We start from the raw sequence: 24955 nt of genomic DNA, 5'->3' as shown, positions 1-24955 counted from the left end.
AAGATGGCCCCGGCAGAGGATTGGTTAAGGGCTTGATGACGATGATGACAGATGCTGAGCTTGATTTACCCGCTGTTTCAATGCGATTCGTTCTAATCTACTGCACTTTTCGCATCTTCCCCGGCTTTCCTAGACCGAATACTATAACGCATTGCCCAGGTCCCGTGGTCTCCTTCGTAGACAACTTGCGTGGAACGTGATAGAAATATGCATTGCTTCATGTCAGAGATATGTTTCACAGTATACCACGTAAGGCGTACATACTCCAGAGCCCAGAGCCCAGAGCAATAAGCCAAGAAACAACAGAGCCTCCAACTCACGACCCATATCCGCATAAAGTTATCTGCAGAAACCCAGAGCCTCAGAGTTCTCGTATACCGGCCTCCCCGATCAACCTAATAAACCCGCAACCCGCAAAACCGCATACATGCATGAAGTAACAAAAACGAGCTCATCGGCGACGCCGACAGGCCACATGCCCGTGCAACCTCCCACAGGTGTCTCGTATTGGCCCAAACCGGATTTACCGATTTATCATCATTTCTAATTCTCCCTAACTCCGGAGTCGTCTAGCCCACACAGTATGGTGTACATATCCCTTCCCTATCCATTGCACAGCACATCCCCATACCCTGGTCGAAATTCAGACAAAGAACGACGCCGGAGAGGCGGGCTAGCGGAACGGCGGATGTGCGGGCCACCTCCTTGCCCTAGTTGGGCGCGTACATGTTATGTATGTATGTATACCCCTGTCAACCCGAGGCAGTGGGATAGATCGTGTAATATTGCGAATCAATCACATGGTCGACCGGCTGATCCTTGTTCTTGCTTTCTTTATGTGCATTCTACTTAGTCGGTTTCGTTGTTAATTTGGGCGTTTGGAGGGGGTGGTTATTGCCACGCTCGTGGTTTCGTTGGTTTGGCGCTGGATATCCTGGGTCCCCCCACTAGATCCTACATTTTGCTGGTCGTGGTCTCATAGGATCGAGGGGATTGTTTGATTGCTTTTAGCGCTTGCTCCTTGCCTCGCTTTTTTTGGTTTCTAGCTAAGCCGCTTCTGTTGTCTTTCTTGTTACCAATAGGAGGGGAGTTTGATCGCTTGGCAATGTTGGTTTTTTTTGCTTCTGCCTTTTCTTTTGCTTTTGATTTTGTTTTGGTGTTTTTGGTTGTCTTTGAATAGGGGCTGGCTTCACTAATTTGCTCATGTTTACGCTGTATGCCAGACAATCCATAGAGATCCGCGGTGAGATCTTAAACCTTAAAGCTTGGAATGCCCTGCATAGGCTTACATCTTGGCAGTGGATGCTATGGTATATGGAAAACAATGGTAGAGTATCTTTGTTTGCTTGTTTGGTGTGCAGTAGTTAAATCTCAAAGCAATCAGCTCGTTATCTACGTGTAGACGCTTTGTGTAAGTTATCCACAATATATTGAAAGGGAATGTGATACTATTTGCTACTGTACAACCTAGAGCCCTTAAAGCACTTTTAAATATTGACTGCAACGTGCAGGAAGGGGGATTGCACCAGCGACATGGATCAGATAGGCAAGATCCTGTTTTTGACAATATACCCGAATTCATACATTCATGCGGGTGGTCAAGGATATTGCTAATTTGACTCCCAACTACATGTCTATATGTTTACAGGTAGATAGGCTTTGGTCCAACGTTATCGGGGAGACGTCTAGATAAAACCCAAAGCGGCAAAACCACCCTAGTCAGATCAAACGGCAACTAAAATAAAGTGCTGGTCAAGTAAGACGGTTAAAAGGGATGTTCCATGACCAAGTTCCTAATACTTTCCCTTCCTCGGTAAGGTAAACCAGCCAAAGGGTCCTCATTGTCTCAAGAACTAGGTCCTAATTGGTGGACCGCTGTAGTGAACATTATCGCGTAAATAAAATGCAGCTATCAACTGATTCCGGTAAGATGCAAACGCCAAACCCAACGCCATGTACCAATATATTGTCCCTGTTACCGAGATTGCATAAGTTAGTGCCAACACTCTCCCGCTTGGCTGGAAAGGTGAAATGGTCAACCCTTTAAATAGTATTTGTATCTCCATATACGACGTAGTATCCCGTAGATTAGGTTAGTGCCAGTGCCACGCATAAGATGTGAGACCCCCGTGGTAGTTACCCAATCCGATAAGTTAGAGTGAGCAGAATACTACTCCAGACTCAAGGCCATGATGCATGTTTATCCAAAAATAGACCTTAGATACTCCATGTCCACTGGTTCTCTCGTCTAGGCCCATGCGTCTCGTCTAACTCCTTCTCCAGCCGCTCCCACCACTCTGGTCTCCCGTGCTGACTGCGTGTGCCCCCGCTGCAGAATGTGGAGTTTACATTGTGCGCTTAATCACCGTTATCCACAGTTAAGGCGCCCCGCCCCGTATGGCTGGATGGTGCTACATCTACAGATTGACGGGGGTTGGTTATCACTCCACTTTCTTAGGCTGTGTTGGTCCTAGGACTTTTGTAACGCTCTAAGTAGCTTGTTCCGCCGGATCTAATACATCATTGGTTTCGTTTAAGTTTGGGGCTCTACAGGATTTGTCAGGAATCTGGTTGTATTATTAATCAGTTTATGTTCGTTGTCCATGTGGTCTCTGCCTCCGCCCATTGCCGGAGTACATGTAAGTATATTCAAGCTCCCCAGGGTTCCTTCGGTGAGTTGGCACAGCACGGACAAATTAAAAAATAAAAGACAATAGCCAAGCCTAAGGCTGAGACCCTTTCCCCTTGTGTACATCTTTTTCAGCGTCTGGTCGGCAATATTGACCGAAACAACGCCTCTGGCGTTGTGATTTTCGATAAGGTTAGCGAATGCGGGTGAATCGCCGCAGCCCGCATCACAGCGTAAACACAGAGCAAAAAAGGAAAGGAAAAAAGCCGATCAAAGTAGATCATCATGAATCATGACGAATCCACCCGTCAAAGAACTAGAGCCTTCCTACGAAACCAACCCACCTAGGAAATGGGGGCAGAAATCAACGGGCTGCAACTACTAAGAGCCGCCAACCCTGAATTCCGATAAGAACCCAAAAGTGCGAGTCTAACCAGGAAGGGAAAAAGAAGACTTGGACAGTGCTGCCACTAACAGACATGAGCTAACGCGTTTCGGTTGTAGAAGTAGAACAGAGCGGGTGGGTTGTGGATACATGCCCTTTTAGGCCTTTATCCTTTCTTGGGAACTTGGAATTCCCCTTGCCATGTGGGCTTTCCCCCCAACGGATATGCGGACATGGAGAATGGACCACAACGTTGTCGAATCGCCTCTGTGGTTTTCAGCCCCAGTTCCCGGCCGAGGGCGCGGGGACTTGGGGAATTCCTACTATAGCAGGTTGTTAAAGAGCTTTGAGGTCTGTTATCTTTTTGTTTCACCTGGTCCTTGGCATCTAGTTGACATGCAGAGTGTTGAAATCGTGCCACTTTTTTGGCTATGCTTGAGGTACTTGAGTAATTAACTTATAAATTACAGGTTAATGTACATGAGGGGCATCCAGGCATCCACGCGGCTCTTCGATTCCGCCGGAGTCGGGGTCGGATAGATAAATGCAAACCCTACTATTCGAGAGTGATCGCCGCTACACACGTATATGTACATGTATGAATTTATCAGCAGTCTACAGAGTCTAGAGGAATCCGTGTGGTGGTTGCCTATCTACAATCGCCCCTAGCCAACGTGCCAACGTGTAAGGCGACTATACATGCACCGATGGACCAGTCACAAACGGGCGAACCAGTGAAATCGGGAATTGACCAGGGGAAAGTCCGAGGAGGCGCAGCAACTCGGACCAGCTCCGTGGCCCTAGTAGGGAGAGTACCCAGTACAACGGATGTCGGGGATTGGGGTACTAGGGAGGGGGAACAGCTCCGGTGTTTAAGAGATCAAAAGATAAAGGCCGGTGGATGGGGAGTGGGCTGTCTTCTGCAGGGATCGGATTCATCCCAGTGGAATGGAATCGATTCTGTTCTTGAGTCATGAATGGGCTTGTCCTTTTTGAGAAATTGGTCTCTAGCTCATGCACTGCGCCTCACTCTACGAGTCCAGACTGGGAAGGTAAATCAGTGTTCATCAACCGTTAGGGGTGCTAAACTGGTTTCAGTGGATTTACTTTTCATTTCACTTTCTCTTTTCTGGGGCCAAGCTGCACACTTGAAAATCCCGCACAAAGAGAGAGAGTTGGGGGCCGTGGAGTTATGCAGTAAATCAGCCAATCCCAGGCCAGGGATGCAACGTTATTGACTAGCATGTTTCTACTTGGATTTGCCTGTAGATCTGAATTTAACCCTAAAGAAAAAGCAAATAAGAAAGCAAAAGAACATATCGAAAAAACGACTAAAAAAACCAAATAAAATCGTTAAATGTGGCCCAACTAATCCCCCCAAAACACCAGGCTAGAGGAAATTGAACGCCAGGTATGCAGCTATCTCGTCACACATGTCCGGATCGGACTTCTCAAGGGCTAAGAAAACAAAGAATGACTCAAAGTGGAGAGACTCGTAAAAAAAAAAAAAAAAAGGAATAAAAACGAGGACTGCAGGCTCCGGGCCCGCAATGGGGCCTAGAATGACCACGGAAAGACCCGCCAGAACTCGGGGCATTGAGTCTCCGATACGCCCGATCCGCCTTATGACCGTAGATCATACTCGTACAAGATAGAACGAGGCGAACAAGGGGCAGATTCGGGGGTGAGGGGCGACGTGAAAATGGATGCCTCTGGTGACGTTGACGGTGCTCGCTGGTCCTCGTAACTGTAGGCAAGCGACGGCATCTGTAGGGACAGACAGAGAATTAGCTGCTGGTCGTGTGGTGGAAAATGCAGATTTGAAGTAGGAAATCAGCGAGGAATATGTACCGGAAGACTTGAGGGATATCCATGTGCCTGGGCTTGGGCTTGGGACTGTTGTTGCTGGACGAGATCGATGCCGGCCATTGTTGCATAGCTCATGCTGAATGGGCTTATCAGATCTTCATCGTAGGCTAGTTTGCGGGGCGCGCCCATTGATGGGAGTACTGGCATGGTTGAAGGGAAAGTTTCGCCATATTCGCTTTGGTAGGCCAAGTCGCTATAGCTGCTTGGCGCAGTATGGTAGAGCGGGGACTGGGCGTAGGCCGACTGCCGGTAGGCGTCGTATGGAGAAACGGATGGTTGGGAGAAGGCTGGTGGTGGCGAGGCAGAAAGCTGGCGGGTACATTGTTGGGCAAACATGGTCTGGCGCTCATCCGGACCATAGTACTCGTAGGAACCAGACCGATCTGAGTGGGTGTGCGGCTTGACATCGGATTTGGCGGCTCGTTGCTTTGTTCGGGTCTTAGAGGGGGATGCCTTGGGTGACACTGGCTCTGCATGGGACTGTTCGGGGGATGCGGATGTCGCAGCTCGTCTCTCGAGATCCTCCAAGCGACGCTTCAGCTTCTTGCCTAATATTGGCGCCGTGATTAGACTCTACTCCAAGACCAAGCCATGAAAGTACTTACGATAATTCCGCTGAGCGATACGGTTCTGAATGCGACGACGCTCTGCCAGATCAGAAATCTTGGTCCAGTCTTCATTAGGGTTGGCGTTGGGACTGAATGCGCTGCTGTTGGAGTGACTGCCACGGGAGCCTGAACGGCCATCATAAGAAGAGCGATGCATGATGGGAAAAAAGGATGTACAGAAATAGGTGTGAAAGTGAAGAAGGTGGAGGTGGAGTTGAAACTAATTATATAGAGTCTCGGAGTATGGCCCTTTAAGCCCGATCAGCTGGAATTGGATTTTCGGGCCTTGCAGCTTCGTAGTGATAGCCAGCCTAGTCCGTGCTCGAATTAGACTCGATGCCATGTGCAAAGTCCCGATCAAAACCAGTTAAATCTTTTCTTTTTTATTTATATTTCATTTGACAAGGATCCCCGTTCAGCCTCCCCCTAATTTACTAATTTACTCCCGTTAATAAATGGTCACGTCGTACACTTAAAACCCTCAAACCCCTGGGAATCTCAGATCATATGTCGCACGGAATATTGTAGTTGGGCCGGACGCGATAACAAAGGTCTCAACTGGCCCGAGACAGGATATGCCCACGGGTGAAACGGGCCAACATTTTAATACTAATAGTTAATAATGCACTTAACAGTTAATACTGGCATTTAATAGTAAATATTAATTATTTTAATCCTTTCCTTATTTCCTCACGTGGGGGCTATGTGCACGGCCATGCCACGTTTTTTGGGTCTCTCTACGCTTGGCAGACTAAGGGGATAAAGATCTGACCTGCCATACACTTACATTTCCAAGGGTAGACCTACGCAAATCTAACGTTTCACTTAAAGGGACTCGAGACTTAGACTTGGCCGGAAACCCGGTTGTATCGCCTACAAACACCCTTTCAGTGCCTGTCGCGTCATTGGGTGGCTCGTATAGTATTATTTTAGCCCTAACCACTCCCGGAATAGAGCCACTTTCATCTGAAAACTGTCCAATGTAACGCTTATCAGGGCATTTGATGTCTTTTGGTCTCTGGTCTTTTTGCTTTTTTACCTTTTTTTTTGTTTGTCTTTTATTTATTCTTTTATTGTCCGCGCGTGCTCTGGTTGCCTAATTGGCGGACATACTGGATACCTAAGGAGGTATACCTTGCGGAGGATCCACACCCGTTTCCTAAGATGATCATTTGTCGCGCTCGGGCTATCCGGAGGCTTGACGCCGACCCCCAAAGCGCATTCTGTCGGTCCCGACAGGCCTGGTAGGAAATGAGGGGGCCAACGAACACGCCGAGGAGGCTCTTCCCAAGGTGAGACAGACTAGGCTATGAATAGGACGCCTTACATGGTATGGTGGTCCACCAATCCGCGTGCGAGGCTCCTCTGTTTTGTTGGTTACCTCGTCTACCAGTGCGTCGCTATAGTCTCGTATTCTCTCCGCGGTAGGGCTGAGTAGCCTGACCGATGGACCTTCTTATTCCTGTTCGAGTTAATTCGGAGGCATCGCTGGACGGTGTTACTCTAGATGAGGCACAGCAGCTTTCAGGTACCCGGTACAATGATGTCTCTCTAGTCCTTTCACCGCTCATGCTGTCCGCGTCTCCAGCTGGAATTTCAAGATTGCACAGCCATCCCTGTGCCCAGTCTGCCTGATGCAGGGATTCCCACCACTCACCGTCCACGCTGGACCCCGGATGCTTGGTTGGAGTTGCATTTTGAGCCTTCTAGTAACAATCTAGAAGAATGTTCCTGGCGGTGGACCTACCATGCAGCCCCAGCCCTTGCTATGCTCGGAGAACACACACACCTCCTTTCCCCCATGACACGCATCTGCAGTCGGAGCACAATGGTGTCATTGTTTGGGCTTGTCTGTTTTCGTTCTTTGCTTTTCTCGCTTCGATCCCGGTGTCACAGCAAATCGATGACGGCAATCTCCGACCCTCCTGGGTTGTGCTAACACGTTGTCGCTCTTGCAGACAGCGCATCGAAGTTACACTAAACTTCAAATAGACCGAGTGGGAAGCGGATAAAAGTCTACTGGCGACGCCAACTCCATCCGATACCCCCCATCGGTGCACCTAAATGAATCACACAGCCTGGACAAGGCGCCGAGAGCTGGAAGGGGTACCAAACAAGACAATCTCCGAATCGAAGTCAAAGCAGGATCCAACCTTGAATGAGTCTGCAAAACAGGCAAGGTGAGTATGTGCTCTTCCTCAGGTATCACGAGGACAGAATCACTCGGCACTTAACTCCTGTTAAACTCCTGTAAATGTTAAAGGGAACAAACCTATCTATAGACGCAGGCACTCTCCGGAGTATCTAAGATAAGAAGCTGACATTCTACCCCGTGGCCATCCCGCCCATTTTTGCGCGTGTCAAAGCATGGATAGGATTATATGCAGGAGTATAGAATTAGAAACCCACTCTTTCGTTCGTTGCAACCTCGAAAGCACTACATCAATCAACTTGACCTATGAAATTACCAAACACACCCCCCCCTCCCTTCTTCTACCACGAAACGCCTGCTGTACTCCGGCGATCATCATAAATTCTGCCATTGGATCTGCAGCCAAGAGCGTACAGAGCCAGCCTGAAACCTAGTGATTCAGGGAGACAAAAGCCGGTCGCGTCATTCCTCCATTGTCCTTTTGTTCCTTTGCAGTGTGGTTTCGGTTTCGCTTCTATTGTCGCATCTGGGTTTAGCCGTCTCCACGTGCTCCACCTGCTGCATGTCGCCTATCTTACCTTATTTTGGGCTTAGTTGCAGACAGGGATCTTCAGTTGCTATTTTGGTTGTTCTTAATATTCAGTTATCGGGGTCGTTCTGGACTGGCCTATCAATTGAGCCGTTACGCGAGTTGGCGCTTTGTATAGATTGTATTTAGCCACCATGGCTCATTTCCAGGTTAGGATCCTTTTCTCTCTATAGATGGATTAGGGACCCAGTATTGATGCAGCTTTCCTGGGAGACTGGTGGGGCCGTACGGGTGGCTGGGGTTGTCAGCACTGTGTTTGTGCAAGGTCAAAACGTAGAATTTGACATACGCTGCTTGGATTGCCAGTCCGAGGTCTGCTTTTGGGCTGTAGCTGGGGAGTTTGTTTCATGCTAAGACATGCGCTTTTACCCAGTTTGCCTTCGGTCGTCACATAGTTTATTGAATTAAAGGTAACATTGTTCTTATTTCTATCTTAATCACGGATATGGTCCGTTGGTGCGCAATGCAGAGAGGCAAATATGGTTGCCAGCTTGTTCATACTTTGCATACAGGGATGATATCTTGTTTCAATTCTGCAATGAGAATATCACAAGGCATCTCTTTCACTAGACTAGTTATGGTGGCAGCTGAATCGAGACTTCACTCTCGGGTCATGAATTCATGATACATACTTGGCTATTCCCAAACAAAGACCACCAGTTAATGTGATGCGATTTAGAGATAGATAGGCGGGCCTTCAGCTGGGCGGAATTTTGCCTAGTCAACAACTCTATATTTACTCTAGTTCTATGGTCACAGCGGGTGGGCTAGTCCCAAATTCTTTGAGGCTTTCATTCCCTCGGGTGCTTACATTCGAGTCTTGCACCTCAGTTCTGCCAAGCAAAGTGTGCACGATCGAAGTCAAACTTAAAGATCATGAAAGCTTGGCCGGTACTCTGGAAGACATCTTTTCCGTGTAACCCCACTGAGAAGACATAATAATCATCACAAGATACGTTCTATGAATGATACATAATAAGATTTTGGTGGCCCCAAGTATCAAACATCTACAGGATCCGAACTTTTTGTTACCAACGATAAGTGGTGCTACAGTGAGATGATTCGGCTTTTAATACCTTGAGAGAACCAATATTTCGTAAAGACAGTTTGTGAGCTGATAGGATATACCCATTCCCCTTTAATATTAGAGACTGTTATGGGACCCAGTTCTTGGGGCACAGACATACCACGTTTACGATAAGAGAGTAAGATTGTTTGAGCATATTTCAATATCGGCTAGTTTCCGACACAGCTAAACATATCCTCAACGTTAAGTCCTGAACTCGGTTATTCGGAATGAGGCAATTACCCTGGCCTCGGATGAAGTCCGTGGCTGTGGAGAGACAACAATAAGTGATACCGCAGAAAGTTGATCAGCGCAAATCATACAGTAGTGTCTGCCATATAAGTCATTCAATTCCGCTGGCACACAAGGCTAATACTTATCCGGCGCTAAGCTCCAGACGGTAAGGATTCCAGTTGTCCAAGAATGTAGGAGGCGGATCATTTTGATATCCTCGGACACGGCTATACTTCGGTGCTACAACCCTGCACAAGATTCCTGTATTGAAACACCACATAAACGATGGATGTTCAAGATAACCTCAGAAACATCTCAAAAGCAGTGCTTTTCTCATGTGGTGACAGTACAACCTCCTAAAGAATACGTCGAATAGGGGTGTCTCGCAAAGATGGCGGAATGCTTGACCGGTAAAGCGGGGGAGTGGATTATCGGCAAGCAAACCATGCCCCAATCCAGTCTAACTACAGCCCGCGAAGCTTGGTTAATGCTTGATATTCAGTCTATTGTCCAAATCCAGTACAACTGCAATCTCGATGGACGAATGTGAGCATCCCCCACATTCTACGGATCCACCCCCACGCATGTCGATGGCAAATGCCTCATACTTGAGCACACGGCCTGAGTGATATGGTCCACTGGTCCACATATAAAAGACAGTACTCTACGTCCATTCATAAGGGAAGGAATTGCCCTGTGCTGCTTTTTCTCTTGGTTTTAACCCACCTTTGACACGCTTTCCAACGAGATATCACTCTCGAGTGCTCGTTATGACTGACAGGACGGGGCTGAGTGCCCTAAAAGGTGCTCCGCTGGTGGCATCTATTACATCAGTGTGTGCTTCGTCATTTTTGCTTTTTGGCTATGACCAAGGTGTTATGTCTGGGGTTGTAATCTCCGAGTATTGGCTCGAGGCCATGGGACACCCTAGCACCGTTATGACGGGCACTATCACTGCTCTCTACGATATTGGCGCAGTATTTGGAGCCATTGGTGCTGCTTTGACGGTTGAAAGGCTTGGACGAAAGCGCGGGCTACTTATCGGGGCAGCTCTCATTGTTATCGGTGCTGTACTAATGGGTTGTTGCGTGGAGAGGATTCAGATGATCGTTGGTAGAATCGTGACTGGCTTAGGTAGGTCAAATTCTATGAGCATAAGGGCTCTGAGCATGCTCTAATATTTATGGTATCTCATCTTATAGGTATCGGATTCCTCACTTCCGTCGCCCCTGTATACCAAAGCGAGATCTGTCTACCCAGTCAACGTGGATGGCATTTATCATGCCAACTATCAACAATGTTGTTCGGATTAATGCTGGCCTATTGGGTCAACTATGGCTTCTACTTTCACCCCGGGGCTGTGCAATGGCGGTTCCCTATTCTGTTTCAAGCTGTCTTTGCGATTTACATTCTCGTCGTTGCACCCTTCCTACCAGACACACCACGGTGGCTTATGTTGCACGAGGCAACGCCAGAGAAAGGAACCTATGTTTTGTCAAAGTTGCGTGATAAACCGACTGATGATCAAATGGTGCAAAAGGAGAAGAACGAGATTCTCTCCGCAATCAATATCGAAGCTGAAGAGGAAGGGTCTTGGAAGTCACTTTTCTCAGATGGAGGTTGTTCAGCAAACAAGCGGTTCTTCTTGGCAGTTGGAATCCAATTCATGCAGCAGACTTCTGGTGAGATTTCATGCTCGGACTGGGTACCGAACTCTCACTGATCAAACAGGAATCAACATTGTGACTTACTATGCTCCCACCTTGCTAAAGAGCTCTTTAAACATGACACAAGAGCGGGCACTTTTTGTCAGCTGCTTCCTCCAGGTGTGGTATATCATAGCTTCGTTTTTGACGGTTTGTTGTGCTTCTCAGTTCCTCGGTATACATTTCTGATCTTCGCAGTGGTATATGATCGACGCAGTTGGTCGTCGGCGGCTATACATTAGCATGTCACTTGGGATGTGTGTTGTGTTGATCTGTGAGGCTGTAACAGTAGCGGCCGATAATCAACGGTCTGCTATTGCTGCTGTCTTCTTCATCTTTGCGTTTGAAGCTTGCTTTACATGGGGTAAGCCCAATCGCTTGAATATCTCACTTTCTCTCCCTATGTTAATTGGTGCATATCACAGGTTGGATGGCTACAGTATGGGTATACCCAGCGGAAATCCTCCCTCTAAAGATTCGCTCAAAGGGAGCTGCGCTCGCAGCTGCAGCAGACTTCCTTGGAAACTTTCTGGTGAGTATATTCTTTCTTTCTTTTCGACGTGCTGAAGTAAATCGTTCTGACTCGCCACAGGTGGTCGAAATTACACCTCCGGCTCTAGAAAATATTGGCTATAAAACATACATTATCTTCGCAGTCTTCAACTTCGTCACTGCAATTATCGTGTGGTGTTTCTACCCGGAGACTTCATATCTCAACTTGGAATCAGTTGACCTGCTATTCCTCCCAGACGAAGATCGCGATCAGGAAATTGCTTCAAAGGAGACATTCCTGCAAAAGTCTTTCCAGTGGAGCGTTGTTCCTAGAGCACGAATGGCTGTCAACGAGGCAAAGGCCAGACAAAAGGCGGGCCTTGATCTCATTGCAATCGATATTGAAGCCGATGATATTCCCGACGGATTAAAGAAAAAATTGGCATCTGCTCACGTCGAGTTTAGGGAATGAACGTCCAACTACTGATATCACATTCCATGTTTGCAAGGGAGGTGTCCCGCCGAGGTTTGGGCGTAAATGCTTGCCGAGTAAAGACATTCCAATCCATGTTAAAATTCCTCTGATCTTTTCCTATGTTCTAAAACTAAGACCGGCTCCTTACAATTGGAACGGTATCTTCACAAAGATATCTCTACAACATTGATGACTTGAATAGCAAATAAAAAATATATATATATATAACAATAATAGTAACGGAAGATCTCTTTATAAAGAACCAGGCTCCAGATGAATATGTAAAGATGCCTCTGCTGCTCAGTAGCATGGCACTTTAAAAGGTCTCCAAGCAAATTAAACCAAAAAGAGAAAAGAAATATTCTGGCAAAGGACTTTTGAAGGCTACCGCGATAGTAGAAGCAAAACCGGGTAAAGAAGCCCTTTTATCCAACATATGCGTCTTAGATCACGACACTATCGAGCAGTCAGTAAATCATCCAGCTTGTATAGAATCGTTTCCTTGCCAACTTACCTCCAGGGGTTCTGCTCGTCACCATACTGGATACCCTCGATCCAGTTCTTCATCTGGAGAGCAATCTCACCAGCCTCCTGGTCCTCTTTCAGACCACACTCAACCATCTTGCCTCTGTAGCTGATGTTGCGGACAGGGCTGACAATAGCAGCAGTGCCTGCACCAAACACTTCGATCATGCGACCTTCCTCGGAAGCCTCGGCAACCTCGGACATCCTGATCTTGCGCTCGGAGATGTTCCAGCCCTTAGGGCCCAGTCTCTCACGTGCAAGAGTCAGGACAGAGTCGCGAGTGACACCCTCCAGAATGGTACCATCAAGAGGAGCAGTGATAAGCTCCTTCTGGCCGGTCTCCTTGTTCTTCAGGGCAATGAAGAGGTTCATAGTGCCGACCTCGGTCACGTATTCCTCCTCGCCGAAGAGCCACAGGTTCTGCTGGAAGCCACGGGATGCAGCCTCGAGCTGAGGCAAAATGCAGGGAGCATAGTTGGCACCAAGCTTCTTGTCACCAACGCCGCCGGGCCAGGCACGGACGGCGTAGTCAGTGGCCTCCAGTGAGATGGCCTTGAAGCCAGTGGGGTAGTAAGGCCCAACAGGACTGGCAATAACGAAGAGAAGGGCGGATCCGGGGGGACCCACGCCCAGAGTCTTCTGGGTACCAATCATGGTAGGGCGGAGGTACAAGGAGTAACCACGCTCGCTGTAACGGTTAGCAAAAACATCTATCTGAGCAGAAAAGATGCACTCACGCAGGGATAAATCGGCTATCCAACTTCACGAACTCTCCGATAATCTTAATCAACGCATCGCCGTCCACGGTGGGGAGGGCAATACGCGCAGAAGACTTGTTCAGACGTTCCATGTTCTTGTTAGGGCGAAACAGACGGATACCACCGTTGTCGTCCTTGTATGCCTTCATTCCTTCGAAGCATTCAAATGCATAGTGAAACACACAGGTTGAGGGGTCCAAGCTAAGGTTCTGGTAGGGGATAATGCGAGGTGTGTGCCATCCGTCGGTAGCTGTCCACTCCACGGAGAGCATGTGATCTATAGAAGGCTCCAGTCAGCACACATAGATCAATTGCTCATCAAAAAGCTCTCACCCGTAAAATTTTTGCCAAAGACAAGGTCCTTGGAGTCCATAAGCTCTTTGGGGGTGGTGGTCTTGGTGACGGTTAACTTCGAAGGGTCGAGGCCGGGAAGCTGAGAGGCAGCGGCCGCGGAGGCGCTGAAAGCTCGCTTCCATGTCCGGCTGGCGTTAATGTTCTGCGAGGAGAGAGCGCGGGGCATAGCAAGCCCGGTCAGCGCCTGTCGGCGAGCTAATTGGAACGACTTCATGACTGTGGCAATGTCAGAGACAATTCAAGGGCCAGCCAGGAACTGAGTGGAGATGGGAGATGATGATTGAGTCACTTAAGAGGGGATATCAACATACCGTAGACTGCGCACAGGTCAATGGTCTTTATATCTGGACCAAGATGACTCCGCACTAGAAATGAATCGCTCTGCGGAGCTCAGCGACAACTCCGACTCGGCCCCAAGCGGGTTAATTTGGCTCACCGCCCCGCAAAACAGCAATGACTCAGCTTTTAAGCTGCAGGTGTGGCCAATCAGAAGCTCCAAATTAGATCGACCCGCCGACTTCGGCTTGTCTCGGTACTTCACGCCTGAGGCAGAGTATGCACGTGACTGCGGTCGCGATACGCCAAACGATAACAATCCATTGTGATCATTTTGGTGACCCGGGCAGAGCTGTGAAGCCTCAAGTTGATATTGCTATCCGTTCGTGGTTAGGCATTAGCGGGTCCACCTGTCTTACCAATCCCCCCATTCGATGCCACCGTGTTGATACGAAGTCATGTCTTGTGCTGACTCTCTGTGACGACACTGTGAAACGAGCCTTTGCCTTCACTTGTTCTGCCCCATAGCAGATCAATTTGCGCCTGCAGTTCCACAATGTTTTCCTCCGCGCTCAAGTCGTTCAGCTCCAACATCTCCGCCAATTACCAGATCTCACCCAACCCCACTGTTTACTCCGGCCCCTGGAAAATCCACGACGCAAAGAAAAAGTCCACAGGAACTCCCGCATCAGTATTCATATTTGATCGCAAGTCACTTGAGTCGCGTTCTGGTGGGTTTGGGAGAAGTTCCGGATCTTCCAAGAAGCTCCAGGAAGATGTGATCGAACGACTCAAACGCGAAGCGAGTAATCTTGCCCGCCTACGACACCCGTCTGTTCTCCAGGTGCTTGAGCCGGTGGAAGACACACGAAGTGGTGGCCTTATGTTTGCGACGGAACATCTCACAGCATCACTCTCTGGGCTGCTTCTGGAGAAGGATGACCAAGAGAACACATCACGAGGCGGTTCGCGAACAACCCGGTACATGGTTGAGGAGGCAGACGGGACCCGGAGAAGAAGAGACGTGGAAATTGATGAACTGGAAATCCAAAAGGGACTACTGCAAGTGGCAAAGGGTCTCGAATTCCTTCATGAGTCCGCGGGCTTGGTGCATGGAAACCTGAACCCAGAGGCTATCTATATCAATGCCAAATCAGATTGGAAAATCTCTGGTTTGGGATTTGCAGGGCCTCCGGACTCTTCGGAAACTAAGTCACCATTGCCGCCATTAGCTGTATCCGAGGTTCTCTATCAAGACCCAAGGCTCCCTGCTTCGGTCCAATTGAACATTGACTACACATCGCCTGACTTTGCCCTGGACTCAAATGTATCTTCAGCTGCCGATCTCTTCTCTCTGGGTCTCATTATTATCGCTCTGTACAACTCGCCGCATGTCTCGCCTCTACAAACGAACGCGAACTTGACTACATATAAGAAGCTGCTTAGCTCTCCATCTTCCACTCCGTCCCAGGGCAACAACTTTCTGTGCTCAAAACCAATTCCTAAAGATGTGCTGTCTCATGTTCTACCAAGGCTCATTACGAGGAGGCCTGCTCAGCGCATGAATGCTCGAGAATTCCAGCAATCTCAGTACTTCGACAATGTGTTGGTTTCCACGATTCGGTTTCTGGAATCTTTGCCAGCCAAAAACCCAAATGAAAAATCTCAGTTCTTGCGTGGCCTGCAGCGAGTACTGCCTGAATTTCCTGTCTCCGTGCTAGAAAGAAAGTTATTGGGGGCACTAATGGACGAGCTGAAGGATCGAGAATTACTCCCTCTAATTCTACAGAATGTGTTTGGTATTCTGCAGCGAATTCCGAATGGACGCCGTGTATTCCCTGAAAAGATCATTCCTCGTCTGAAGGAGGTTTTCGGAACTGATTCGGGCAAGACTGAACGAGACTCCAAAAAGGATGCCGGTCTTATGGTTGTGCTTGAAAATATGAAGCTTATTGCCGATAATTGTTCCGGCATGGAATTCAAAGACGGTGAGTCGTCCGGATCCACACACTCGTCCCGCATCTGACCTTTCTCTAGATATTCTACCTCTGATCCGCCTTGGTCTGGATTCGCCTACGCACTCCCTGGTGGATGCTGCGATCAAATGTCTCCCCGTGGTGCTCCCAGTTCTCGACTTTAGTACGGTCAAGAATGAGGTGTTCCCTCCCATTGCTAGCACTTTCAGCAAAACCAGCAGTCTTGCCATCAAGGTTCGCAGTCTGGAAGCTTTCAGTGTGTTGTGCGGTGCCTCTCCGGATGATTCTAATGGGCTTGACGATGATCTTTCCGGAATTCAGACGAGCAAGTCGAAAACAGCCAAGTCTTCTATCCTGGACAAGTACACTATTCAAGAAAAGCTTGTTCCGTCTCTAAAGGCGATCAAAACAAAAGAGCCTTCGGTGATGATGGCTGCACTCAAGGTCTTCCGTCAAGTTGGAACTGTCGCAGACACTGATTTCTTAGCCCTAGAAGTGCTTCCGGTTCTATGGAGTTTCAGTCTTGGGCCGCTGTTAACTCTCCCTCAGTTCAACGATTTCATGGCATTGATCAAATCCCTTTCCACTAGGATTGAACAAGAACAAACCAAAAAGCTGCAAGAACTTTCCTCCGGTGCTGAATCTAGTGGGTTCAAGAACGGCGTCGACCAATTCTCGCAATCTGCTACCGATCTTACTTCGTCTGAGACAGATGGAGCTCGGAACAACTTCGAGCGCCTCGTCCTTGGAAAGAAAGCTTCGCCAACAAATGGTGATATGGATATGTGGGGCAGCATGGAGCCTGAGCCAGCCAAACCAGCTCCTCCAAGCATGTCATCTTCATTCGCATGGTCCTCCAACAATACTGGCAAACCAACCCAAGCAGGTTCTTTGAGCCAACAGTCTAATCTTGGTTTCCGCTCCATCACTCCGGATCAAAAATTGAGCACTTTCCCGACTCTCGAGCCTGCACGGCAAACCTCTCCAGCTTCTCAAGCGTTCCCTGCAATGCAACCTTCATCATCCATCTGGGGATCACCTGCTAGTCCCCAACCCCAGATTGGCGGAGGTCCGTCGTTGGCTTCTATGTCGATCATGGCACCCTCAAACTCCATGTCCAGGATGGCCCAACAAGCACCCAACTACTCTGCATTCTCGATACCCCCTCCTCCTGCAGGGAACATGGGAACCAACAACGCCATGAGGTCTCCTCCAGTGAACACAACAATGCGATCAGCATCGTTCCAGAGCACACCTCCGACTCAGGGAAGTCAAAAGCAAGGGCTGGACAAATATGAGAGTCTGATATAGCCGAGGATCTGTCAAATATTGCATAGTAAACAGTCAAATTCAAAAATATTGTAACTAACTGTAACTTAACTATGAATTCCACTGTGGGCCTGCCAAGCCATGTAGATCGGACCCCCGGCGGCGCGAGAGAGAGACGTACCTGATTGGTGACTCAACTATGTCATAGCTACCACTTCAAGCCCGTCATGCACTCGATGCGTGGCATTGTGCCCTTGTCCCGGCGCTTCGTATCACCTTTACCCCTCCGCCTTTCACCTTCCCGATTTCCAACATTCTCTTCACATTCTCATTCCCGTGCCGCCATGGATGACAGCATTAAGCAGCATTACCTGGCTGATTCGCCGCCTACAGTTGTCAGATTGGAGGTGAGGTCTCACTTTGAGACCCTCAAGGACCAAAAGCTCAGAAAATATGCGCACTTCATGAGCAGGTACGCTGTCCCAGGCACCTCCCCCCCACCCAGCTAGAGTTGTCACGAGCTAATGCGTGATCTTCAATTTGAACAGGGCTGCATTTGAGGGCACCCGTGTCACTCTGCGTCAAGTCTCTCCCGAATCCGAGCCCATCTATGACCTCATTCTCTCCCTCTACCACGCGTCCAATGGTGACTGGGACAGCCTCGCCCAGAAAACACAAGTCAGCACCGACGATCTCCGCTTCTTCCTCGAATATGCAGGACAATTCCTGGGCAACTGCGGGAACTACAAAGGATTCGGTGACTCCAAGTTTATCCCTCGGATCCCAGCATCCGCGCTCGAGGCTCTGGCATCATCCACTCCGGAGACTATGGCGGCTTTCCAGAAGGCAAACAGCACTGGAGGAGGTATCTATGAGACCAGTGAACAGTCCAGGATGCACCTTGGATACCCTGACGGCGGCCACATGACCACCTACTACCCCGATTCACCCACAATCTCGAAGGGCGAAATCACGGCAATCGGTGACTTGATGGAGAAGAAGGGTCTGGCGTTGGAGAACACCAGAATTCGCAAGACACCCTCCGGTGACTTTGAGCTCTTGATTGCCTCCGGCGTGTCATCTCCTCCTGTTAAGGACCGTGACCTTGGCGAGGTGGAGACTTTTGACCTTGAAGGCGACCTGAAAGGCAAGAACCTGCGTCTCGTCTTTGGTGACCACCTGGAAGAGATGGCGAAGATTGCCCACAGTGTCAAGAAGGCCGGTTTGAACGCTGCAAATGCTAACCAAAAGCGGATGTTGGACTCCTATGCTCTGTCCTTCGGTGCTGGATCTATTGAGGCTTTCAAGGAGAGCCAGCGTATCTGGGTGAAGGACCAAAAGCCTGCTCTGGAAACCAACCTTGGATTCGTTGAGACCTACAGAGACCCTCACGGTGTGCGAGGTGAATGGGAGGGTTTTGTCGCTTTGGTATGACTCGCATCCGCCACTGTTCACTCATTTGACTAACTCTTCGAAGGTCAATTTGGAGCGAACTCGTGCCTTTGGTACGCTTGTAGATAGTGCTGAGAGCATGATACCTAAGCTTCCCTGGGGCAAGGACTTTGAGAAAGACACTTTCCTCAGCCCTGATTTCACATCCTTGGAAGTCTTGAGCTTTGCCTGCTCTGGCCTCCCGGCCGGTATCAACCTCCCCAACTATGATGATATCCGTCAGAATCTTGGCTTCAAGAACGTGTCCCTGGGCAATGTCCTGAGCGCCAAAGCTCCTAACGAGCCTATTCCTTTCATTAGTGAGGCCGACCTGGATGTCTACCGCAGATGCCGCGATCCCGCATTCGAAGTGCAAGTAGGCATTCACGAACTTTTGGGCCACGGTACTGGCAAGCTCCTCCAGGAGACAGCGCCTGGGGAGTATAACTTTGATATTAAGAATCCTCCCATCAACCCAGTTACCAATAAGCCTGTGTCAACCTGGTACAAGCCTGGACAAACATGGAGCTCCGTCTTTGGCTCTATTGCCTCATCATATGAAGAGTGTCGTGCTGAGTGTGTCGCCATGGCTCTGGGCTGCGACTTTAGCATCCTGAAGATCTTCGGATTCGGCGATGGCAAGCAGGACTTGTACAGTGAAGCCGGTGACGTTCTGTTCGCAGCATACTTGTCCATGGCCCGTGCCGGTCTTGTTGCCCTCGAGTTCTGGGATCCCAAGACCCAGAAATGGGGCCAGGCTCACATGCAGGCCCGTTACAGTATCCTGCGCACCTTCCTCACAGCCGGTGATGACTTCGTCAAGCTTTCTTACAGCAAGGAGGATCTGTCCGACCTAGAGATACGTCTCGATCGGTCTAAGATTCTGACTCATGGACGTCCCGCTGTCGAGAAATACCTCCAGAAGCTGCACGTATACAAGAGCACCGCAGACATTGCCGCTGGTAAGGGATTGTATGATGATATCACGTCTGTTGATAGCTGGTGGGGAACCAAGGTGCGGGATGTTGTTCTTAAGAACAAGGTCCCTCGTAAGATCTTTGTTCAGGCCAACACTATCCTGGAGGGTGATCAAGTCACCCTGAAGGAGTATGAGCCAACTCTTGAGGGTATGATCCAGAGCTTTGCTGAGCGCAAAGTCTGAGTCAGGCATTCTAAGCATCTAAGTAAAAATGAGACCAATACATACTTGTCTCCCGTGTTGAGAATCACCCTAGCCATTGTAACCCTTGGAATAAATTTGCTCAGACAAGATGACTTGGTTGTATGAAGGTTGATAGCATAAGTAGATAGAAGAACATATATATATCGTGTGCTCCGTACAGCTGCAACTTTCATAGCTGAAATGCTCCTTTACCCGGCAGCCATAATAACAACCATACACTCGCAATCAAACATATATCGCCAATACCACCGTGTTTTGTAGATTGGACCGCCAAGTTTGTGACGGCTAGTGAGGCGCTCGGACTTACCGCCGAGTCGATCTACGCTTCCCCAACCTCTAAGCGCTCTCACCTCTCTACTCCGTAACTCCTTTGACATTCCTAAACCACGACGAAGTCCACCAAGCGATATAATTATCCCGATTGTTTTGGTATAGAGATTGTGTGGGTCTCTGTGCGCTAGTGCGAGAAACGGCAGACATCGCAACTCCTTAACATCGTCTTGGGCGTGTTCACCTCAGACCAGACCGCGAGGGGACCCAATAATCATTTTGGGTTATTCAAACTGTGACGCCTGAGTCGCTTCAGGCAAAATAAAGCACGGTGTCGCGAGAAACGCCGCCGTCCCATTCATCAAACACGGCGTGCCCGCACCCGCCAGCGAACTCCCCAGAGGAGCACGACGACTACTACATCACACCCCCGCCGCACTCTCCAGCAGCGTCTGCCTCAAGCTCCTCATCTCCCAATCCACCGCCCTTTTCATCCCTTTTCTTCGCTACTTCGCCCGACCCCAATCGCGCGAACAAAGTCACCGAACCTGGTCCCGCCTGTCACCCAGCCGTAGCACCTCCGCCACCAGTCGAGGCGCCGCTCGAACCGGCCCCTTCGTCGGCGGTTGTTGCTGATACAAAAGCTTCTTTCTCCGAACCCAAAAACGAGGGCCCCGGAAAGTGTTCCGACGACAGCGAACCGCCTCCACCCTACGAAGAAGGTTACAGTCCACTTGAGTCATTCACCTACGTTATGGCTGCTGCAGGAGGTGCTTCAAGCATCATCACTCAGGTGCAGCAAACGGGAGGTCCACCAATCAATACTCTGGGAGGTATGTATTTGGCGCAAAGTTGTTGGAGCTTGCTATCTGTTGCTAATTAGCAATACAGATATTGGCGGTGATGAGCATATCACGCTTGACCTTCGGTAAGGACTTGTTGCAACATGACCCGTTTGATTTCTTCATTTTTAATCAGTGTATAGTGGCACCCGGTTTACTCTTTCGCGGGACGAATTGCTAACCCTGCCGGAATTCGTTCTATTGTCTCTTTTCCCTAACGGTCTACTTCCGGATGGACATGCCACCACAAACGGATTCCATGACAGTGATGTCTATGCCGTCGATGTACGTGGACCTACATATTGGAAATAAATGCCAGACTTCTGACAACCATCATACAGTACGACCCGGCTTCGCTCCAGTATATGTTGGACTTCTTCCGCACAGTTGCTCAAACCATCCCCTCGTCATTGCCATCTGGCTCTACTTCGCCGGAGATGGAGATGCCTGAAGCCATACAAGGTTCAGCCCGTGACATGCTCCAGGATCGCGCCGGTATCATCGTGCTTCGTGAGGATCTCGATTTCTATGTCATCCCCCCGCGCCCTGAAATTGGACATGAAGAAATGCTCGAAGTCAAGCGAGCAGCTGGCCGATCGCTGTTGAGACAGGACGGAATCTTCTCAGGTCTCAGGAAAAGCGAAGAGATTGGTTCAACCGAGCAGCATCTGATTGAGATGTTGACAGCCGGGTAAGTGCTCCACGCGCTAAGCAACGATATCAGGTTCTAACATCCGATACAGAGGATTCGACCGTGAAGACCAATGGGGCCACCGAGCCCCGGAGCCCAACAAAGCAGTTATCTGCAGTCTCGCCCTTGCCAAGCTCCGCACCGACATCCGCGGAGACTTGTCCAACAACAATGCAGTTGGTATGGCCCAGAAGCTTCTTCTGTTCTGGAGGAAGCCTGCTCGGCGATGCTGGTGGGAGGGCATTGAGCTCGATGATGTGGAGGGCGCCGAAGGACAGGTCAAGGTCTGGATCCGACGTGTATGGACTTTGGAAATGGTGAGACATCAATCCATTCATTGCACTCGCCCAATATAAAAGCTAATACGTTTACAGAGCGTTATTGGCCTCCGCTGAATATTTCTTTTCTTCTTTGCATTTGTACTGCGACTATCATTCCCCGGTCTCGCGCCTCGAAATTTGTTTCGTCTTTTCTTTTCTAGGGTTGCATTTTATACCGTTTTGCAATCCCGCTGATCAAGCCTACCTCACCGACAGCAGGGCTGGCGTACGTAGCAGTTTGGTGTTTTCATTCCTTTCAGTATATTGATTTTCCTACTCAAATTGGTGAGATACTCTTGGATACAGTAGTTATTTTGGCCGTGAACCTTTGAATATATGGTTAAGGATCAAAAATTAGCAATGTTGGCTTTCCCCCTATATCAAGTCCGTTTGTCAGGCCCAATTGGCGTGCACCAAGTAAACAAAGACCAAGAATGTGAAGTTACTGATCTTATGCAGAAACGTCGCCTAAGGCATGCATCACGTGATACATGGAAATGGGACTAGCGTCGAAATGGGCAAAACGCGACTTGCGCAGACTGATCTCAGGGCGAGTCTTCCCAGTCGATCCTGTCTTTAAATCTGAGAGTGGAATTGAGATTCGCCTGAATTGCTGCATTCTCATTTGACAATCTTCAAGTCGCCGTTGTCACCACTCTTTGTGCTTGGACCAACCTCAATTCTGCCTTTGGTGATCAGCCCTTCCAACGCCAAACACGAGCATCGCAAGCTCTCCTCTCCTCAACTGAACCCTCGAAGGGGCATGTTCCCGTGCAATTAAATCGCCAACATGTCCCCTCTCAGAGGTTATATTACCTCTTACCCTCCGCGCGTGCGCCAGTATGGAAACGCGTTGCTCACACCCGTCAACCCTCCGTCGCAGACCGGCCCGACGCCGCGCACCACGAAGCGTGGGACTACAGCTATCAATTACGCGGAGGATGGATTCGACGATGAAGACTTTGATGAAAGCGATGGTCCACGGCGACCAACGGGTCTGAGAAGCCTTCGGCGCGAAGAATCAACTGCCGACAAGTTGATTCCGTACTCAGAGAAGTTGGGCAAAGAAGTCCATGAGCCAGTAGAAGTACAGGGTCTCTTCCGAGAATGGATGATCAAGCGGATGCTGCGACCAGCGTATGTTCCCCATTGACAAGATTCATCTGGCCATCGCTGTCATGACCCTCTGTCTCGCCTTTCTGTTCATTTGGCTAACATATAGCGCGGTGATTCTAGATGTGCCGATCAACTTCAGATCCAAGCGCAGCTCCCTCTCACCCTTGTTCCTATTCGAATCGACGTGGAAGTCCCCGCGCATCAACCCCTCGAGCCCTTCCCCTTCCCGCGCACCATCGTGGATCCTAGCATCAATCCGACTCTTCCTGCATATCGCAGACCCGACCCATTACCCCCATTCAGAATCAAGGACACCTTTCTTTGGAACCTTCACGAATCTCTTTCTACGCCTGAGGAGTTTGCAATCGGATTCGTTCGCGATCTCGATCTTCCCAACCCGCAAGCCACGACTATGACTATCAGCAACCAGATTCGGCAGCAGCTGGAGGAATACGCTGGAGTCGCACTTCACCCGCTCTTCCAGAGCTCAGATCCAGGCTTACTGCCAAACCCCCCCCCTCAAACCGAACCATCCCGAGACACCTCCATGACGCCCGCGGCTGTTAATGCTGGGACACCCAATATTGCAACCCCCAATATTGGGACACCGAACCTTGCAACTCCCAATCCTGCAACCCCCGATACCTCAGCTCCAGCCAATGCAACTACCGTGACTGTCACCAAGGTTGCGTTCGTCAATGACAGTCTTTTGAACCCAGATGATGCCTACCGATGCTTGATCAATCTCAACATCAACTTGCAGAATAAGCTGTACACGGACAAGTTTGAGTGGTCTCTACTACATCCACCTGGTATGGCCGAGGAATTTGCGCGCGTCACTTGCGCCGACCTCAGCTTGGGTGGTGAATGGGTCAGCGCAATCGCGCACGGCATTTACGAAGCCGTCTTGAAGTTCAAGAAGGAAGTCTGCGAAGGCGGTACTCTTGTTACTGGATTGAACGGCTACGGGAACGAAATCGATAACTTGGCGGCAAATGGTGTTGAGGCAGGCTGGAGATACGAGCCAGAGACTCTCTGTGACGAATGGGACCCCAAGGTCGAAACTTTGTCCAAAGAAGAAATTGAACGACGAGAAGGTGATCGCGAGCGCCAGATCAGACGTCTCCGCCGAGAAACTGCCAGATTTTCCTCAACTACAGGTATCACGCCTGATGCATCCAGGCAAAATGGTAATTACTTTGAAGTCGACAGCGGCGAGACTCCTCTTGGTCGTGGTGAGCGGAATAAGCGGAAGCGCCGATTCCGCAGCTTGAGCCCTTCAGGCAGAAGTGGCACACCTGGTGGTCGTGGGACTCCAGACACCGGATCAGGAGCTGGATATGGTGGCGGAGGTGGAACGCTTTCTGACTGGTACGTTGTCTCGGCGCCTGTGTATCGGAATCCATATACTAATATTTATCTGCAGGGAGCGACAGAGCTGGCGATGCAACAACTGCATGGTGTGGGGTACTGCAGTATGGGCTGTACGAGATGGCCCAGACGGTCCTCGGGTAAGTTGTCGATTTACATTTTGCAGTGAGATCTGTCTAACAATTCTCCTTCCAGACACTCTGCCACAACTGTGGCCTGCTGTACGAGCGCGACAAGATTGCACCGGAGTGGTCGAAGGATCTTCATCGCCACGACATCCCCGTCGGTCGATTTGGCTGATCCGTCCCGCCATCTGTTCTCGCTTCATTACACGATATGTACTATCTTACTGAACATCCATGACCTAC

The 24955-nt window shown here is 49.5% G+C and overlaps 6 protein-coding genes across 6 annotated transcripts; 4 read left to right on the top strand and 2 right to left on the bottom strand.

The window, feature by feature from the left end:
* Positions 1 to 4637: 4637 nt before the first annotated feature.
* PENARI_c017G06298 (bZIP transcription factor) lies at positions 4638 to 5648 on the bottom strand (the record flags this gene model as incomplete). The annotated part of the gene is made up of 3 exons (XM_022634340.1): positions 4638 to 4781; positions 4866 to 5431; positions 5489 to 5648. The coding sequence occupies 3 exons, from the start codon at positions 5646 to 5648 to the stop codon at positions 4638 to 4640; spliced, it is 870 nt and encodes a 289-aa protein (XP_022485847.1).
* Positions 5649 to 10302: 4654 nt separating this feature from the next.
* Positions 10303 to 12202, top strand: PENARI_c017G02992 (sugar porter family MFS transporter; the record flags this gene model as incomplete). The annotated part of the gene is made up of 6 exons (XM_022634277.1): positions 10303 to 10666; positions 10735 to 11214; positions 11264 to 11388; positions 11437 to 11602; positions 11664 to 11770; positions 11831 to 12202. The coding sequence occupies 6 exons, from the start codon at positions 10303 to 10305 to the stop codon at positions 12200 to 12202; spliced, it is 1614 nt and encodes a 537-aa protein (XP_022485874.1).
* Positions 12203 to 12648: 446 nt separating this feature from the next.
* On the bottom strand, positions 12649 to 14442 carry PENARI_c017G06356 (branched-chain amino acid aminotransferase, cytosolic; the record flags this gene model as incomplete). The annotated part of the gene is made up of 7 exons (XM_022634341.1): positions 12649 to 12661; positions 12720 to 13418; positions 13468 to 13765; positions 13822 to 14058; positions 14154 to 14223; positions 14279 to 14385; positions 14436 to 14442. The coding sequence occupies 7 exons, from the start codon at positions 14440 to 14442 to the stop codon at positions 12649 to 12651; spliced, it is 1431 nt and encodes a 476-aa protein (XP_022485843.1).
* Positions 14443 to 14674: 232 nt separating this feature from the next.
* PENARI_c017G08500 (putative protein kinase Scy1) lies at positions 14675 to 17510 on the top strand (the record flags this gene model as incomplete). The annotated part of the gene is made up of 3 exons (XM_022634382.1): positions 14675 to 16106; positions 16156 to 17394; positions 17503 to 17510. 3 exons carry the CDS (start codon positions 14675 to 14677, stop codon positions 17508 to 17510), a joined length of 2679 nt encoding a protein of 892 aa, XP_022485695.1.
* A 197-nt stretch (positions 17511 to 17707) lies between these two features.
* On the top strand, positions 17708 to 22175 carry PENARI_c017G11098 (uncharacterized protein; the record flags this gene model as incomplete). The annotated part of the gene is made up of 9 exons (XM_022634429.1): positions 17708 to 17835; positions 17912 to 18791; positions 18841 to 19921; positions 20637 to 21080; positions 21139 to 21175; positions 21233 to 21374; positions 21431 to 21780; positions 21833 to 22097; positions 22155 to 22175. 9 exons carry the CDS (start codon positions 17708 to 17710, stop codon positions 22173 to 22175), a joined length of 3348 nt encoding a protein of 1115 aa, XP_022485733.1.
* Positions 22176 to 22890: 715 nt separating this feature from the next.
* Positions 22891 to 24887, top strand: PENARI_c017G01180 (putative RSC complex subunit Sfh1; the record flags this gene model as incomplete). Its single annotated transcript, XM_022634240.1, has 4 exons — positions 22891 to 23237; positions 23337 to 24587; positions 24643 to 24727; positions 24783 to 24887. 4 exons carry the CDS (start codon positions 22891 to 22893, stop codon positions 24885 to 24887), a joined length of 1788 nt encoding a protein of 595 aa, XP_022485755.1.
* Between the last annotated feature and the right edge of the window lie 68 nt (positions 24888 to 24955).

The sequence above is a fragment of the Penicillium arizonense genome (assembly GCF_001773325.1).
Source record: "Penicillium arizonense strain CBS 141311 chromosome Unknown PENARI_contig017, whole genome shotgun sequence".
In the NCBI taxonomy this organism is placed as follows: domain Eukaryota; kingdom Fungi; phylum Ascomycota; class Eurotiomycetes; order Eurotiales; family Aspergillaceae; genus Penicillium; species Penicillium arizonense.
This window is presented reverse-complemented; position numbering and strand designations above follow the sequence as displayed.